This window comes from Perissodus microlepis, chromosome 1 (assembly GCF_051167445.1).
Source record: "Perissodus microlepis isolate ML-2025 ecotype Zambia chromosome 1, ASM5116744v1, whole genome shotgun sequence".
NCBI lineage: Eukaryota > Metazoa > Chordata > Actinopteri > Cichliformes > Cichlidae > Perissodus > Perissodus microlepis.
The window spans coordinates 38751894-38768613 of NC_140461.1; the positions used below are offsets into that span (position 1 = coordinate 38751894).

The 16720-nt window shown below is 44.0% G+C and overlaps 1 protein-coding gene across 1 annotated transcript in view; it reads right to left on the reverse strand.

The window, feature by feature from the left end:
- The window catches only part of adamts17 (ADAM metallopeptidase with thrombospondin type 1 motif, 17), a 108104-nt gene that overhangs the window by 35037 nt on the left and 56347 nt on the right, over nt 1-16720 (reverse strand). Inside the window, exons 11-13 of the mRNA XM_084923214.1 lie at nt 4450-4551; nt 4156-4301; nt 3273-3439 (exon numbers count right to left, since the gene is read on the reverse strand). Of these exons, the coding sequence (XP_084779340.1) occupies nt 3273-3439; nt 4156-4301; nt 4450-4551 (415 nt within the window). The remainder of the gene's footprint in view (nt 1-3272; nt 3440-4155; nt 4302-4449; nt 4552-16720) is intronic.

Consider the following 16720-nt stretch of genomic DNA (forward strand, 5'->3'; position numbering starts at 1 on the left):
AGCTGTGGGTAGTTACCGAAAGAACGAGATTGCGGATACAAGCGGCGGAAATGAGCTTCCTCCGAAGGGTGGCTGGCCTCTCCCTTAGAGATAGGGTGAGAAATTCGGCCATCCGGGGGGGGCTCAGAGTAGAGCCGCTGCTGCTCCACATCGAAAGGAGCCAGCTGAGGTGTTCCGGGCATGTCCCACCGGGAGGAGGCCCCGGGGCAGACCCAGGACACGCTGGAGAGATTATATCTCTCGGCTGGCCTGGGAACACCTTGGTGTTCCCCCGGATAAGCTGGAGGAGGTGGCTGGGGAGAGGGAGGTCTGGGCTTCTCTGCTTAGGCTGCTGCCCCCGCGACCCGGCCCCGGATAAAGCGGAAGAAGATGGTTCACAAACAATGACTTCTAAAAGTATTCAGTGACAGAGTCGTGTCAGCTTTTAATGTATTGCTGCCTGAGAGGCTGAAGATCACAGGCATCCAGTACTGATTCTTAACACTGGATGTGCACAGAGATTTCTGTTGATTACATTATGTACTATAGATGATGAATTATTCACAGATATCTTTCTAGAATTTGTAGCTGCAGTTTTTTTACTGATTGGTGAAACTCAGTCTGGTACCATCCAACCTAATTAGTTTACGGTTTCTTTTTAGTACCACTTCATTTTCCAGCCATTTGTTTTCCCGATAAGTGTTGCTGCCATCAAATTAAAAGTAAGCTAATATTTTTCATGAAATAGTAAAATGTCTCACATATTTTCTGTGTTCTATTGGGAATAAATTACGTGTTTGCTCAATTTTATTGGCATTTTACACAGCCTCCTTTTTTTCTTTTTTGGAATTGGGGATGTACATTTCTACATTCAGTATAATTAAAAAATATGGTCAAAAAATACGGGCAGCTGCCAGCTCTATCCCTTAGCCGTCCAGTAGATACACTTATGGTATCAATTTAAAATTCCCTTCGCTTTGTTCTCAAGTTATCACATTCACAAGATTTTCAGCTAAGGGGTAAAAACTGTATTCAGTATTATTCTGGAAAAATGAGTAATGTAGTTATTCAGAAAAAACATGACTGGAGGACTTTACCTAACATTTTTGTGCATACAGTGTGAGCTTTTACTTTTTACACTCCAACTGGAGTGATTTAAGTGGTTTTTCTTACCTGTTCTGTACCTCTGGGATCCAATCACCCAGGGGTCTAGAGCAGGGGTCCCCAACTCCAGGCCTCGAGGGCCGGTGTCCTGCAGGTTTTAGATCTCATCCTGGGCCTACACACCTGAATCAAATGATTAGCTCATTACCAGGCCTCTGGAGAACTTTAAGACATGTTGAGGAGGTCATTTAGCCATTTGAATCAGCTGTGTTGGATCAAGGACACATCTAAAACCTGCAGGACACCGGCCCTCGAGGCCTGGAGTTGGGGACCCCTGCTCTAGAGGATGCTCTCACATTTAACTTATTTAATATATTTGCGCTGGCATCCAAATCAGTTGAGTTGATTGGTTTCCCCCAATTCAAAACTACAATATTTTTAAATGAATGCCTCGTACACAGCAGTGTACCCATCCCAGACTCAGTACTGGCTTGTTAATGGCTAAAACTGTGGGAGCAGATATTGGGGTAAACAAAGCATAATCCAATATGATCCATTAACCTAACCACTCATGTTACTGACATTATGGATTAAGAGTTACATATGATATATGTCACGGTACTCTGTGACCCAGTGTGTGTACTTTCTAGTGTGAGTTAATATTCTTTGATTTGTTGTTATTCATTCTCACAGTTCTCTTTATGGTCTTGTGCTTATGTTATAGTTTCAGTCTTTAGGTTTCTGTCTCGGTGTTTTGCTGGGTCTCACTTGTTTCGTGGTCTCCGTGCTCCATGCTCTCCTCTGTCAGTCATGTCTCCATGTCACAGTGTCAAGTCTACGTCTTTGTGAATGTGTCATGAGTCCTGTTTGATTTTGACACTTCCTGTGTTCAGTGTTTTCACTTTTGCTTCCTTGTCTTATTATATGTAATTAGTCCCAGCTGTTTTTCCCTCATTATCCTCTGTGTATTTATATAGCGCCAAATGACAACAACAATCACCTAAAGGACAACCTTTATAGCACTCTGACTGTTTGTCAGCCTGGCTACAGAGCTGAAGAGAAACCTGGGGTTGTTCTTATTTTCTTCAATCAGTGACGAATAGTAAGATGTTTTAGTTTTACAGAGGGCTTTCTTATAAAGCAACAAACTATTTCTCCAGGATAAATGATGATCTTCTAAATTTGTGAGTTGACATTTCCTCTCCAGCTTACGATTTATCAGCTTTAAAGTAGGTGTTTGAGAATTATACCAGGGAGCCAGGTACTTCTGATTTGAGCCTTTATTTTTCACAGGAGCTACAGTATCCAGAGTTGTACGTAGTGAGGAGGTGAAATTATTAACACGATAATCGACCTCTGTTGGAGCAGCGTTCAGGCAGCTGCTCTGCTCTATGTTGGTACAGGGCATTGAAGATGATAACAGTGGGTGGATTATATTCTTAAACGTAGTTACAGCGCTTCCAGAAAGATCTGCTGTGATGAAGCCTACTCCTCCTGATAAATGTTATCAGGAAATGATCAGACAGGAGAGGGTTTTCGGGAAACACTGTTAAATGTTCAGTTTCTATGCCGTATGTTATATGGCATAGAAATGTTAAAACAAGTGTGTGATTAAATTGGTGGGTGGGTTCTTTTACATTTTGAGAGAAACCAAATGAGTCTATTAACGAATGCCGTGCTGAGGCTGTCATTTTTAGCATTATTTGAGCGAGAACTAAATCAGATAAAAAGTCTGAGAAATCAGACAGAACTCTTTGTAAGGCCGAGGTGGACGATAGATGATCACAAATAAGATTGGTTTTTGAGTTTTCCAGCTGTGGTGGACAAGGCCAAGCAGCAGCCGCAGGGGTCCAGAGAGGCATCAGCCACCTCTGGACCCCCAGAGTTCTTGAATCCATACAGCCTGTTCAGTCGTTAGTCTACGCTTGAAGCTAAGCCGGCCTCCACACCGTCTGGTTCTGATTCAGCTCCGCCACAGCACCACACATGACAATATATGATTTGAAAAGCATTGCCATAGTTTTGAAACTGACATCTGATGCCCAGACATGCTTCCAGACAAATTTATACACTGCCGATGTGCTTCAGAGTTTTACAAACACACTATTGAAAGGCATGAAAAAGGCAAAAGGCACTGATTGTAATGAGTTCAGAGGGTACTGTGCAGTACGACGTTCTATGGAACTCACCGTCATTAACAATAGCAGTCAGCATGCCGCCCTTCTTGTTGGCTTGTTGGTTATAGGATAGACACTGCAAATCTCTGAAGCTGGGTGACCCCTTGGGACAGGGAGGGGCTTCACAGGCCTTGTGTTCCACACTGGCCTGTGGGCAGTGTCGCCCACCTGGACCAGGTCTGTGCCCACACACACGCACACAAACACATACAGTGTGAACACTTAGTTTAGAAAACAAGAAGACTGGAGCGTTAGTATTAAAGTAACACATGTAAGTATTACATACATTTCATAATGCCTGTAAGGACCTTTTTAGTACTAAAAGCAGTATTTATTTAAACCTTATTCAGTAGATTAATACATGCAAAGTGCCTTAAACCTCATACTTCTTTTTAATAGCCAGCAAGGGGACACCTCTTCTGATTGCAAAAAGACCCTTGCTATGTGACCACACTTTATATTAGCTTGTGGTCTTAATCAGCAGCTGCAGTGTTTCTGTTTCACAGTCAGCATATGTAATATATAAATGAATACATTTTTCAGAAATTGGACATTTCGTTACTATAGATCCTTTGTAGACTGATCTCATGAAATATTCTAATCATTTGGCATACTCACTTTTGAATTGTTGTGGGATAAAAGCCACCATCAAAATTAAAATGAAAAAAAAAAAATCTTGAGATATGTTAAAGTTTACCTTTGAGATTAATTTACAAAAGAAAAGTTTTTGCAATATTTTAATTTTTCAGATATATTAACTTCAAATACTTGTGATGTTAATGAGACCAAATTTGAAATCATAACAAAATGCCCCCTCTTTGCTTTCTGGTCTCAGGTAGGTGAATGTGTAATATTAGCAAGCAAATACACAGACACAGACAAACTGGTGACGTACGGAGGGTTGTCACATTTCCTCTGTCTGAACTGGACTCCAGTACCACAGGTCCTGCTGCACAAGCTCCACTGGCTCCATGGACTCCAGTCACCATCCACATGCTGAGGGATGGGAGTCTTACTGACACATTTGCCTGCCCTGCACCACTGACAAAAACATATTAAGATGTTTTCACAAATACTTTATTCGTAATTTATTCAAGCTAACGCGCAATATAAGCTACTGGCCTGAACGACCTATAGCTCTGAGGATTGGTGAATGGATGCAGATTGTTTTTGAGCAAAACAGTCCTACCTTGTCTGCCCCACACTCCGTTCCGTCCAGGGGAGGATCCAGTTTAGTCTTGCAGGATGTCTCTCCCTCTATTAAGCACCACAGCCCAGCACACATAAGGTGCTGAGACATAAAGATGATAACATGAATTCCCATATAAATGCTGGTGTTAACATAATATGTTCAATGTTTCAATTAATTTACCACCAAACTCTTTCAAAACATATTGTTTCTTTTCTCTTGTTTTTTAGTCAGTAAAGTAAACACAAAACTTCTTGTTAACATCCCACAATAAAAACAAAGCATATGAGCATCTACTACTGATGACAAGATAATAAATATATTAGACAGAAAAAAGAAAAGGAAAAAGGGACCTGTCTCCCCCACAACTCGAGCTTGAACACATGCACGTCATCCCCCAGCGGGTGAGATTTTTATACATACTGTATTTTTAAATCATTAATTTTGTTAATTTCTTCCAATGAAAACAAATGGTTTTGTGGAATTGTTAGACCCTTACTTTTCATACTAAAAATGTTATCAGCTGGTCACGGGCAAAAATATTTAAAGGGTGGGACATTATTGAAAAAGTTTGAGAAACAATATCCTAGTGGTCGGTGTGCATATCTCTAACCACCAAATCATGTAAGTATACTACACTGTCCATAAACCCACCAATATGGTGCTGAAAGATGACTTTTGCATTCCTCAAACCAAATGCCATCACATTCTAGGAATACAACCAAGATCAAGTAATAAAAGCTGACACTTCATGTGCTCTTTTTGACAATGCACCTGTCAGTAACATTTTCTGATCAATAAAACCTTTCCTCTTTCACTCTTTTGCACCAACAACCATAGAGCATGTACTCTACCTCAGCTTCTAGACATTTATGGTTCCAAAGACAAACTAAAAATGCTGGAAAATAGGCTGTGCATCCCCTACATCAAGGTCATGCTCCACTCAATCTGTGCAAGAAAGCACATCACCTAGCAAACATAGATACTGTATTTCAAAATGAGTTTACAAGCCTGAGCTTCTGACAAATGGTCCGGATTCCACTAGCTACCAAAAGGGGACTGACAACTGTATCTCCTCCTTGACAAATAGGAAAGACATGACAAGGTTTTAACAAATTAACATGAAATAACTTCACCGGCTTCTGATGACCAGGAGCTGAAATCAAATAGTTCTTGGCCTATAATGGTGAACTCACCAGTGGAGAAAGAGCCAAGGACTAAACTCACACAACTTAGCGCAGCGATCATATCTCTCTTTTATTTTAGCCTGTGATGCAACCAATGTCTCCCTTGCCAGCTCACCTGCAACAAATAAATTGTTGCCTGAACCCATTCACATAGTCATTTAAATTTGTTGGAGTCTCTGTGGCCACCCATCCTTAAACACAGATAGTGGACATCTAAAAATATATAAAATATGAAAACACTTGAACTCAGTGCATGATAAGGAGATGACTTTTGCCTATCCCCCAGCAATTTTAAAACTTGGGCCAACAAGTGAGAAAAAACAAATGTGTGACACAGTGTGTGTAACTTTATGGTAAATTTATATTAGTGCTGTCAGCAACGCATTAGCGCGGTTAGCTCGTTAACGCAGTTAGCTCGTTAGCGCGGTTAGCTTGTTAACGCGTTAGCACCGTGCAGCCCCTCGCATGGGGCGATCCGCGTTAACTCACTAACGGAGATTTGCCGCATTAATGCGGTTATGGTGTTAACTTCATTTTAACGAGATTAAGGCTGTCAGCACTAGTTTATATACTTCAATTTGTTGTTTTTTATGGTTTTGGTTCTCTTTATTGTTTTCTGCTTGTGTTATATTTATAGTTCCAAATCTTTAGGGTTCTGTCTCTGTGCCCTACCTGTGTTCCATGTTTTTCGTTTAACGACTCTTGTCTCAGAGGTCTGCGCGCCTACCAGATCACATCCTGCATGTCCACGTCCTGCACATCCTGCTCAGCCATCAACCAAACCACACTGTCACCGGTCACCTTTCAGGCCCCCTGAGGTTCCCTGCTTCCCTTTTCTCCCTCGTCAGGGTCTTGGAGGGTCTCTTCTTTGTCACCGCCATTGTCCTCCAGATCCATTGGCCGAGGATTGTCGCCATCATGGGTGAACCTCCAGAACTTCCAGATCTGCTCCGCAGTCGCTGCCACTTCCCACAGCGGTCGGCCTCCAGAACTGATTCATCACCACCGCTTCCAACGTGGCCGGCCTCCTGAACGGATTCGTTGCTGTTGTTGCCCACTCGGTTGGCCTCCTTAACTGTCTCCTTGCTGCTGCTTCCCACGCGGCCGGCCTCCTGAATTGTCTTGTTGTTCGAGCTCCCTAACGTGGACAGCCTCCAGAGCTGTTATCGCTGACGCTTCCCACACAAGTGACCCACCGAAATGTTTTGTTTGTTTGTTTTTCTTGTTGTGGACTGTTAAATAGTCTGTATTTACATTCATGAAGGCAACTTGAATTGCCCAGAAAAAGATGTTTCTTTTCACCACTGTAGCCTAGCTGTCAAACAATCAGATCTCTGTTGAGCAAAGCGTTCATTTAAACTTAACTGCTAATGACTTTATAAATTTCTTCACAAACAAAATGTTAACCATCATCATAATCCTCTCACAGACATATCACTGCATACAGCTACTTTCAGTAGAGATGATTTATTTAGACTCTTTTTCTCCAACTGATCTCTGTCAGTTAAGTTTAGATCAATGTGTCTCCTAGCATCTCCATTAGCACCTCCATTCCTACAAGACTGTTCAAAGAAGTCCTATCATTAATTAACGGTTTGGGATTAATTATGATTAATCTATCTCTATTAATAGCCTATATACCACAGACTTTTATGGTGGCAGTAATTAAACCACTAATTAAAAAAAAATCATCAAGACAACTCACCCATCACTGGGGTGAGGTTACTGAGGTAGTTACACAAATCCTTGGTGGCCGTGTCCCTTTGGTGAATGAGGTTCACCCATAGTTCCTAAAGGCTCTGGATGTTGAAGGGCTGATCTGTGAAGGTCCCTCTGGATTGGCAGTCTTAGGTGATGGTTCCCCTGGTTAAGAAGTGGGACCAGAGGGTGTGCACCAGCTATAGGGGAATTGCACTCCTCAGCCTCCCTAGGAAGGTCTATGCCAGGATGCTGGAAAGGAGGTTTTTGTCCTGGTCATGGAAAACTGGACCAGTCTAAAAGTGTTTTGAGGACTTGGATAAGGTGCTTCGGGAATCTCTAGGCATAGTCAAGCGGCAGATTGCTTCCACATGGGTGGTTTCAAATCTTGTCTCTGCTTTTTTGCAGATGATGTGATGGTGTTGGCTTCATTAAGTGGTGACCTCCAGGTCGCACTGGAGTGGTTCACAGCTGAGTGTGAAGCAACATGAATGAGAATAAGCACCTCTAAATTTGAGGCCATGGTCCTCAGTCACAAACGGGAGGAGTACTCACTTCAGGTCAGGGGTGTGTTGCTGCCCCAGCTGGAAGAGTTTAAGAATGTAGGGGACTTCATGAGTGAGGGGAGAGGGAAGCGAGAGATTGACATATGGTTTGGTGCTGTGCCTGCAATGATCTGGATGCTGTACATGTCCATTGTGGTGAAGAGATAACTCAGTGTAAAAGCGAAGCTCTCAATTTGCTGGTCGATCCATGTCCCTATAGAGATTGTAGATACAAGTGGCTGGCCTCTCCCCTAGAGGTAGGGTGAGGAGTTCAGGCATTCAGGGTTCAGAGTAAAGCAGCTACTCCTCCACACCAAAAGGAGACAGTTGAGGTAGTACGGGTATGATGAGGATGCCTCCTGTTCCTGGGTGCCTCTTGGGTGAGGTGTTCCAGGCATGTCCTACTGGGAGGAGTCCTCAGGGAAGTGCCAGGACATGTTGGAGAGATTATCCTTGGTGGCGCTGTCACTTGGTGTTCGCTCGCTCTGCGGTAGAGTATCACTTCCTGTTCCTGCTCAAACACAGTGGTGTTTCTGAGTAGCTTATTTGCTTAGCAATTTAATTAACAACTTTTAAATACATTCTTCTTTCATAGTATAATCTTCACGTGCTTCATCCGAAGCACACTTTCTGTGTACTCACTACCTAATTTATAGCCAAAGTATTCACTCACTGTCTCTGTACTGTTTCGCTAGCTTAGCTTAGCTCGTAGCCGACTCGTTAGCACCATGGCTACTTCACCTGTCCCTCCTGCACTTTCTTGCTCATTGTGTCAGATGTTTAGTTACTCCTCGGCCTCCTTTAGCAGTAATGATATCTGTAACAAATGTAGCATATTTGCAGCTCTGGAGGCCAGGATTACTGAATTGGAGACTCGGCTTCGCACCCTTCATTCACCCGTAGCTAGCCAGGCCCCTGTAGCTGGTGCAGCCGAAGATAGCGTAGCTGTTCCCCGGCAGACCCCAAGCAGCTGGGGAAAGAGGGCGGCTGGGTCACGGTGAGAAGGAAGCATAGTCCTAAACAGAAGCCCCAGGTACACCACCAACCCGTTCATGTGTCTAACCGTTTTTCCCCACTCGGTGACACACCCGCCGGGGGTCAAACTCTGGTAATTGGTGATTCTGTTCTCAGACATGTGAAGCTAGAGACACCGGCAACCATAGTCAATTGTCTTCCAGGGGCCAGAGCAGGCGACATTGAAGGAAATTTAAAACTGCTGGCTAAGGGTAAACGTAAATTCAGTAAAATCATAATTCACGTCGGCAGTAATGACACCCGGTTACGCCAATCGGAGGTCACTAAAATCAATATTGAATCGATGTGCAACTTTGCTAAAACAATGTCGGACTCTGTAGTTTTCTCTGGTCCCCTCCCCAATCAGACCAGGAGTGACATGTTTAGCCGCATGTTCTCCTTAAATTGCTGGCTGTCTGAGTGGTGTCCCAGAAACGATGTGGGCTTCATAGATAATTGGCAAACCTTCTGGAGGAATCCGGCATCCATCCCACTTTGGATGGAGCAGCTCTCATTTCTAGAAATATGGACAAATTTATTAAACCCCCCAAAATATGACTATCCAGAGTTGGGACCAGGAAGCAGAGTTGCAGTCTTACACGGCTCTCTGCAGCTTCTCTCCTCCTGCTACCCCCCCAAAAACCCATCTCCATAGAGACTGTGTTAGCTTCCAAAAAGACAAAAAACAAACTAAAAACCAGCAACAAACAACTTAAACATAAACAATCAAAAAGAAAGAACAGTACAGTATCCACATCTGAACCAAAGAGTAAAACAGTGAAATGTGGATTATTAAATATTAGGTCTCTCTCCTCCAAGTCTCTGTTAGTACATGACTTAATAATTGATCAACAAATTGATTTACTCTGCCTTACAGAAACCTGGTTGCAGCAGGATGATTATGTTAGTTTAAATGAATCAACACCCCCGAGTCATTCTAACTACCAGAAACCTCGAAGCACAGGCCGAGGGGGCGGTGTGGCAGCAATTTTTCACACCAGCCTATTAATTAATGAAAGACCAAGACAGACTTTTAATTCATTTGAAAGCCTGATGCTTAACATTGTCCACCCCAGCTGTGAAACTCAGAAACCAGTCTTACTTGTTATCATCTATCGTCCACCTTGGCCTTACACAGAGTTTCTGTCTGATTTCTCAGACTTTATATCTAATTTAGTTCTGAGCTCAAATAAAATAATTATTGTGGGTGATTTTAACATCCATGTAGATGCTAAAAATGACAGCCTCAACATGGCATTTAGTCTGTTATTAGACTCAATCGGCTTCTCTCAAAATGTAAAAGAACCCACCCACCACTTTAATCACACTCTAGATCTTGTTTTAACATATGGCATAGAAACTGAACATTTAACAGTGTTTCCTGAAAACCCTCTCCTGTCTGATCATTTCCTGATAACATTTACATTTACAATAATTGATTACACAGCGGTGGAGAGTAGATTTTATCAAAGTAGATGTCTTTCTGAAAGCGCTGTAACTAAGTTTAAGAATATAATCCACCCACTGTTATCATCTTCAATGCCCTGTACCAACACAGAGCAGAGCAGCTATCTGAACGCTACCCCAACAGAGGTCGATTATCTTGTTAATAATTTCACCTCCTCACTACGTACGACTCTGGATACTGTAGCTCCAGTGAAAACTAAGGTCTCTAATCAGAAGTACCTGACTCCGTGGTATAATTCTCAAACACGTACCCTAAAGCAGATGACTCGTAATCTGGAGAGGAAATGGCGTGTCACAAATTTAGAGGATCATCATTTAGCCTGGAGAAATAGTTTGCTGCTTTATAAGAAAGCCCTCCGCAAAGCCAGAACATCTTACTATTCATCACTGATTGAAGAAAATAAGAACAACCCCAGGTTTCTCTTCAGCTCTGTAGCCAGGCTGACAAACAGTCAGAGCTCTGTTGAGCCAACCATCCCTTTAACGTTAACTAGTAATGACTTCATGAACTTCTTCACAAATAAAATTTTTATCATTAGAGAAAAAATTACCAGTAATCATCCCACAGATGTAATATTATCTACAGCTACTCTTAGTACCATTGATGTTAAGTTAGACTCTTTTTCTCCAATTGATCTTTCTGAGTTAACTTCAATAATTACTTCCTCCAAACCATCAACGTGTCTTTTAGACCCCATTCCTACAAAACTGCTCAAAGAAGTCCTGCCATTAATTAATTCTTCGATCTTAAATATGATCAACCTATCTCTAATAATCGGCTATGTACCACAGGCCTTCAAGCTGGCTGTAGTTAAACCTTTACTCAAAAAGCATCTCTAGACCCAGCAGTCTTAGCTAATTATAGGCCAATCTCCAACCTTCCTTTCATATCAAACATCCTTGAAAGAGTAGTTGTCAAACAGCTAACAGATCACCTGCAGAGGAATGGTTTATTTGAAGAGTTTCAGTCAGGTTTCAGAGCTCATCACAGCACAGAAACAGCTTTAGTGAAGGTTACAAATGATCTTCTTATGGCCTCTGACAGTGGACTCATCTCTGTGCTTGTCCTGCTAGACCTCAGTGCAGCGTTCGATACTGTCGACCATAATATCCTATTAGAGCGATTAGAACATGCTGTAGGTATTACAGGTACTGCACTGCAGTGGTTTGTATCATATCTATCTAATAGACTCCAATTTGTGCATGTAAATGGAGAGTCCACTTCACACACTGAGGTCAATTATGGAGTTCCACAGGGTTCAGTGCTAGGACCAATTCTGTTTACATTATACATGCTTCCCTTAGGCAGCATCATTAGAAGACATAGCATACATTTTCACTGCTATGCAGATGACACCCAGCTCTATCTGTCCATGAAGCCAGATAACACACACCAATTAGTTAAACTGCAGGAATGTCTTAAAGACATAAAGACCTGGATGGCCGCTAACTTTCTGCTTCTTAATTCAGATCAAACTGAGGTTATTGTACTCGGCCCTGAAAATCTTAGAAATATGGTATCTAACCAGATTCATACTCTGGATGGCATTACCTTGGCCTCCAGTAACGCTGTGAGGAACCTTGGAGTCATTTTTGACCAGGACATGTCCTTCAACGCACATATTAAACAAATATGTAAGACTGCTTTCTTCCATTTGCGCAACATCTCTAAAATTAGAAATATCCTGTCTCAGAGTGACGCTGAAAAACTAGTTCATGCATTTATTACTTCCAGGCTGGACTACTGTAATTCATTATTATCAGGATGTCCAAAAAACTCACTGAAAAGCCTTCAGCTAATCCAAAATGCTGCAGCAAGAGTACTGACAGGGACTAGAAGGAGAGAGCAGATTTCTCCTGTTTTGGCTTCCCTTCATTGGCTTCCTGTTAAGTCCAGAATTGAATTCAAAATCCTGCTCCTCACATACAAGGTCTTAAATAATCAGGCCCCATCTTATCTTAATGACCTTGTAGTACCATATCACCCTATTAGAGCACTTTGCTCTCGCTCTGCAGGCCTACTTGTTGTTCCTAGAGTATTTAAAAGTAGAATGGGAGGCAGAGCCTTCAGTTTTCAGGCCCCTCTTCTGTGGAACCAGCTTCCAGTTTGGATTCGGGAGACAGACACTATCTCTACTTTTAAGATTAGGCTTAAAACTTTCCTTTTTGCTAAAGCATATAGTTAGGGCTGGACCAGGTGACCCTGAATCCTCCCTTAGTTATGCTGCAATAGACGTAGGCTGCCGGGGGATTCCCAAGATGCATTGAGTTTTTCCTTTCCAGTCACCTTTCTCACTCACTATGTATTAATAGACCTCTCTGCATTGAATCATATCTGTTATTAACCTCTGTCTCTCTTCCACAGCATGTCTTTTATCCTGTCTTCCTTCTCTCACCCCAACCGGTCGCAGCAGAGGGCCGCCCCTCCCTGAGCCTGGTTCTGCCGGAGGTTTCTTCCTGTTAAAAGGGAGTTTTTCCTTCCCACTGTCGCCAAAGTGCTTGCTCATAGGGGGTCATATGATTGTTGGGTTTTTCTCTGTATCTATGAAGCGCCTTGAGGCGACTTTTGTTGTGATTTGGCGCTATATAAATAAAATTGAATTGAATTGAATTGAAAATTATATCTCTCGGTTGACCTGGGAACGCCTCTGTGCTCCCCCTTGGTAAGCCAAGAAGGTGGCTGGGGAGAAGGAGGTATGGGACTCTCTACTTAGACTGCTGCTCCTGTGAACATGCCCCTGATAAGGGGAAAAAGATGGATGAAAGGATGGATATATGGATGGATAGATAGATGAGTATGCTATAGGGATTTAAGGCAAAGCAATGCAGTGGTTTGAATCAGATATATCTAACTGACTCCAATTTGTTCATGTAAATGGGGAGTCTCTACAGTTATGAAGTTTGACAAGGACCAATGCAGTTTACATTATACCTGCTTCCTTTAGGCAACATTATTAGGCCTTATCTATTCATAAAGCCAAATGACACATACCAATTAGTTAATCTGCAGGAATGTTTTGATGACACAAAGACATGGATCTTCTCTAATTTTCTGCTTCTAAATTCAGATAAAACTGAGATCAATATACTCGGCCGCAGCTTAGGGTATCTAACCAGACTCTTACTCTGGATGGTATGATCTTGGCCTCCAGAAACACTGTGAGGAATCTTGGAGATATTTTTGACCAGGACATGTCCTTCAATGTGCATATTAAAAAATATGCATAACTGCATTCTTGCATATCTCTAAAGAAACAGAACATCCTGTCTCACAGTAATGCTGAAAACCTAGTTCATGCATTTAGTACTTCTAGGTTATCAGGCTGTCCAAAAGCCTGAATACCTAGTTCATGCATTTAGTACTTCTAGGTTATCAGGCTGTCCAAAAGCCTCACGGATAGAAAAAGCAGCGCATATTTCTCCCATATTGTCTTCTCTTCACTAGCTCCCTGTTAAATCCAGAAGCAAATTTACAATCCTTCTTCTCACATACAAGGTTGTGATTAATCAGCCCTCATCTTATCTTAAAGACCTCATAGAACCAACAAAGAACATTGCTCTCAGACTGTGGACTTGTGATTACTAGTATATTTAGAAGTAGAATGGGAGGCAGAGCCTTTAGCTTTCAGGGCCCTCTTCTGTGGAACCAGCTCCCTGTTTGGCTTTGGGAAACACACCCTCTCTACTTTTACAGTTGAAACTTTCCTTTTTGAGAAAGCGTATATAGTTAGGGTGGCTCAGGTAATCCCGAATCCTCCTTTTGTAACACAGCAATAGGCTTAGGCTGCTGGAGCTTCCCATGATGCACTGAGTGTTTCTTCTTCACTAACCTCTTTTCACTCACGATGTGCTTATACACCAGTCTGCATTTAGGCACTGGTTATTATTCATCCCTAGCTCTCTATCACAGTGTGTCTCTTGTCACACTTTCTTGTTCTACTGACCCTGAACCAGTCCCAGCAGATGACTGCCAGGCTCAGACCTTCCATGAGCCTGGTTCTCCTGGACATCGCCTGGGGCCATTGTGGCTCAAGAGTTGGGAGTTCGCCTTGTAATCGGAACGTTGCCAGTTCGAGCCCCGGCTTGGTCAGTCTCGGTCGTTGTGTCCTTGGGCAAGACACTTCACCCGTTGCCTACTGGTGGTGGTCAGAGGGCCCGGTGGCGCCAGTGTCCGGCAGCCTCGCCTCTGTCAAGTCTTCAGTCTCAGCTTCAGTCTCAGCTGACTGCAGGTTTCCCCATCCTTATAAGCAGTACCTTTGCACAATGACTGAAACTAGCAGCACTGAATGAACAATGGGTTGCAAGGTCAGTTCCTTGATCATTAATATGTAAACTGTCATGACCATATAACTAATAAGTTACAGTTATTAGTTACTTCTTCAAAAAAGTAACTAAGTTAATAATTGAGTTACAATATTATAAAAGTAACTAATTACTAGGAAATGTCATGGTCCTGGGTCCTTTTGACCCAGCGTTTTGTGTTTTCTATTAGTGTGATTATTGGTTCTGTTCTTCCTCTGTTTAGTGTTTACTCTGTTCTGCCTGTGTGTTCCTGTATCTAGTCCGCGTTTCTTAGTTTGTGTCCTTTCATGTGTAAGTTCCTGTTTTATTTTGAAGGTCTGCGTCTTATGTGAGTGTTTTCAGTTGCCTCCCTAGTCTCGTCACGTTAATCACTCCCAGCTGTGTCCCCAACCTGTGTGTAATCTCCCTGTGTTCTCTGAGTGTATTTAAGTTGTGTCTTCTGTCATAGTAGTTGCTGGTTCGTCTGTGTTGTTTCCCCTCGGGCTCCCTGCGTCTCTCCGTATGTATTTCCCCGGACCTCCCTGCATCTTTGTTTCTGGTTTGTTTTGTTAGTTTTACCCAGTTTAGGTTTCCGGTTTCATGTTCACCCACCATTGCTGTTTGTACCCACTCCTGTAAATAAATACTCACCTGCACCAGAGCTGCCGCCTTTTGGGTCCTTTCTATAATTCCACACGTCTGCCACACTGGACGTGACAGTACGAACCAGCCAGCATGGACCCTGCGGCACTCAATCCGTCCGAGGAGCTCCAGGATGACATCAGCTACAATGTGGAGATCCTCCTCGGGCTGTGGCTGGAGAATCCTCCGTACGAGCTTCGCTGCACCGTTGAAAACCGGCTACAACGGCTCTTTTCTGGCCTGCCATGGCTTTTGAAATCGCTTCCTCCGACCATGCAGGCTTTTCTCCGGCACACACCTCACCTTCTCTCAGCCACTCCTCGCTGCTCGACTCGCCGGATGTGATCTTGCCCGGCCCGTCGGAGCCGTCTGCGGGGAGGAAACGCCGATCGCGCCGCCGGCGCGCCACCCCACAGCCGGACGTTCGGGCTTCTAATTCGCCGGCTGTGGTGAGTGAGGACTCTTTTCCGTTTTTGGACTGTGTGACTGTTCATTCAGGGACGGTGTTCTGTGCGGCAGATGATTATGTGAACAGCTCAGTTAGCTGCCCCGCAGCCACTCTCAGTTCAGTCTCCAGAGCCCCCAGTGTCACTTTCAGTTCAGTCCCCAGCGCCTCCAGTGTCGCCTGTAGTTCAGGCTCCAGCGCCTCCAGTGTCGCCTGTAGTTCAGGCTCCAGCGCCTCCAGTGTCGCCTGTAGTTCAGCCTCCAGCGCCTCCAGTGTCGCCTGTAGTTCAGCCTCCAGTGTTGCCTGTAGTTCAGGCTCCAGTGTCGCCTGTAGTTCAGGCTCCAGCGCCTCCAGTGTCGCCTGTAGTTCAGCCTCCAGCGCCTCCAGTGTCGCCTGTAGTTCAGCCTCCAGTGTCGCCTGTAGTTCAGCCTCCAGTGTCGCCTGCAGTTCAGGCTCCAGTGTCGCCTGTAGTTCAGCCTCCAGTGTCGCCTGTAGTTCAGCCTCCAGTGTCGCCTGTAGTTCAGCCTCCAGTGTCGCCTGTAGTTCAGCCTCCAGTGTCGCCTGTAGTTCATGCTCCAGCGCCTCCAGTGTCGCCTGTAGTTCATGCTCCAGCGCCTCCAGTGTCGCCTGTAGTTCATGCTCCAGCGCCTCCAGTGTCGCCTGTAGTTCAGGCTCCAGCGCCTCCAGTGTCGCCTGTAGTTCAGGCTCCAGCGCCTCCAGTGTCGCCTGTAGTTCAGCCTCCAGCGCCTCCAGTGTCGCCTGTAGTTCATGCTCCAGCGCCTCCAGTGTCGCCTGTAGTTCAGCCTCCAGCGCCTCCAGTGTCGCCTGTAGTTCAGGCTCCAGTGCCTCCAGTGTCGCCTATAGTTCAGCCTCCAGTGTCGCCTGTAGTTCAGGCCCCTGTGTCACCGTTACTCGTAGTTCAGGCTCCAGTATCACCAGTTTCACTCATTCACTCCATGCAGGGAGAAAGACTTGTTTCTACTCAAGGTGCT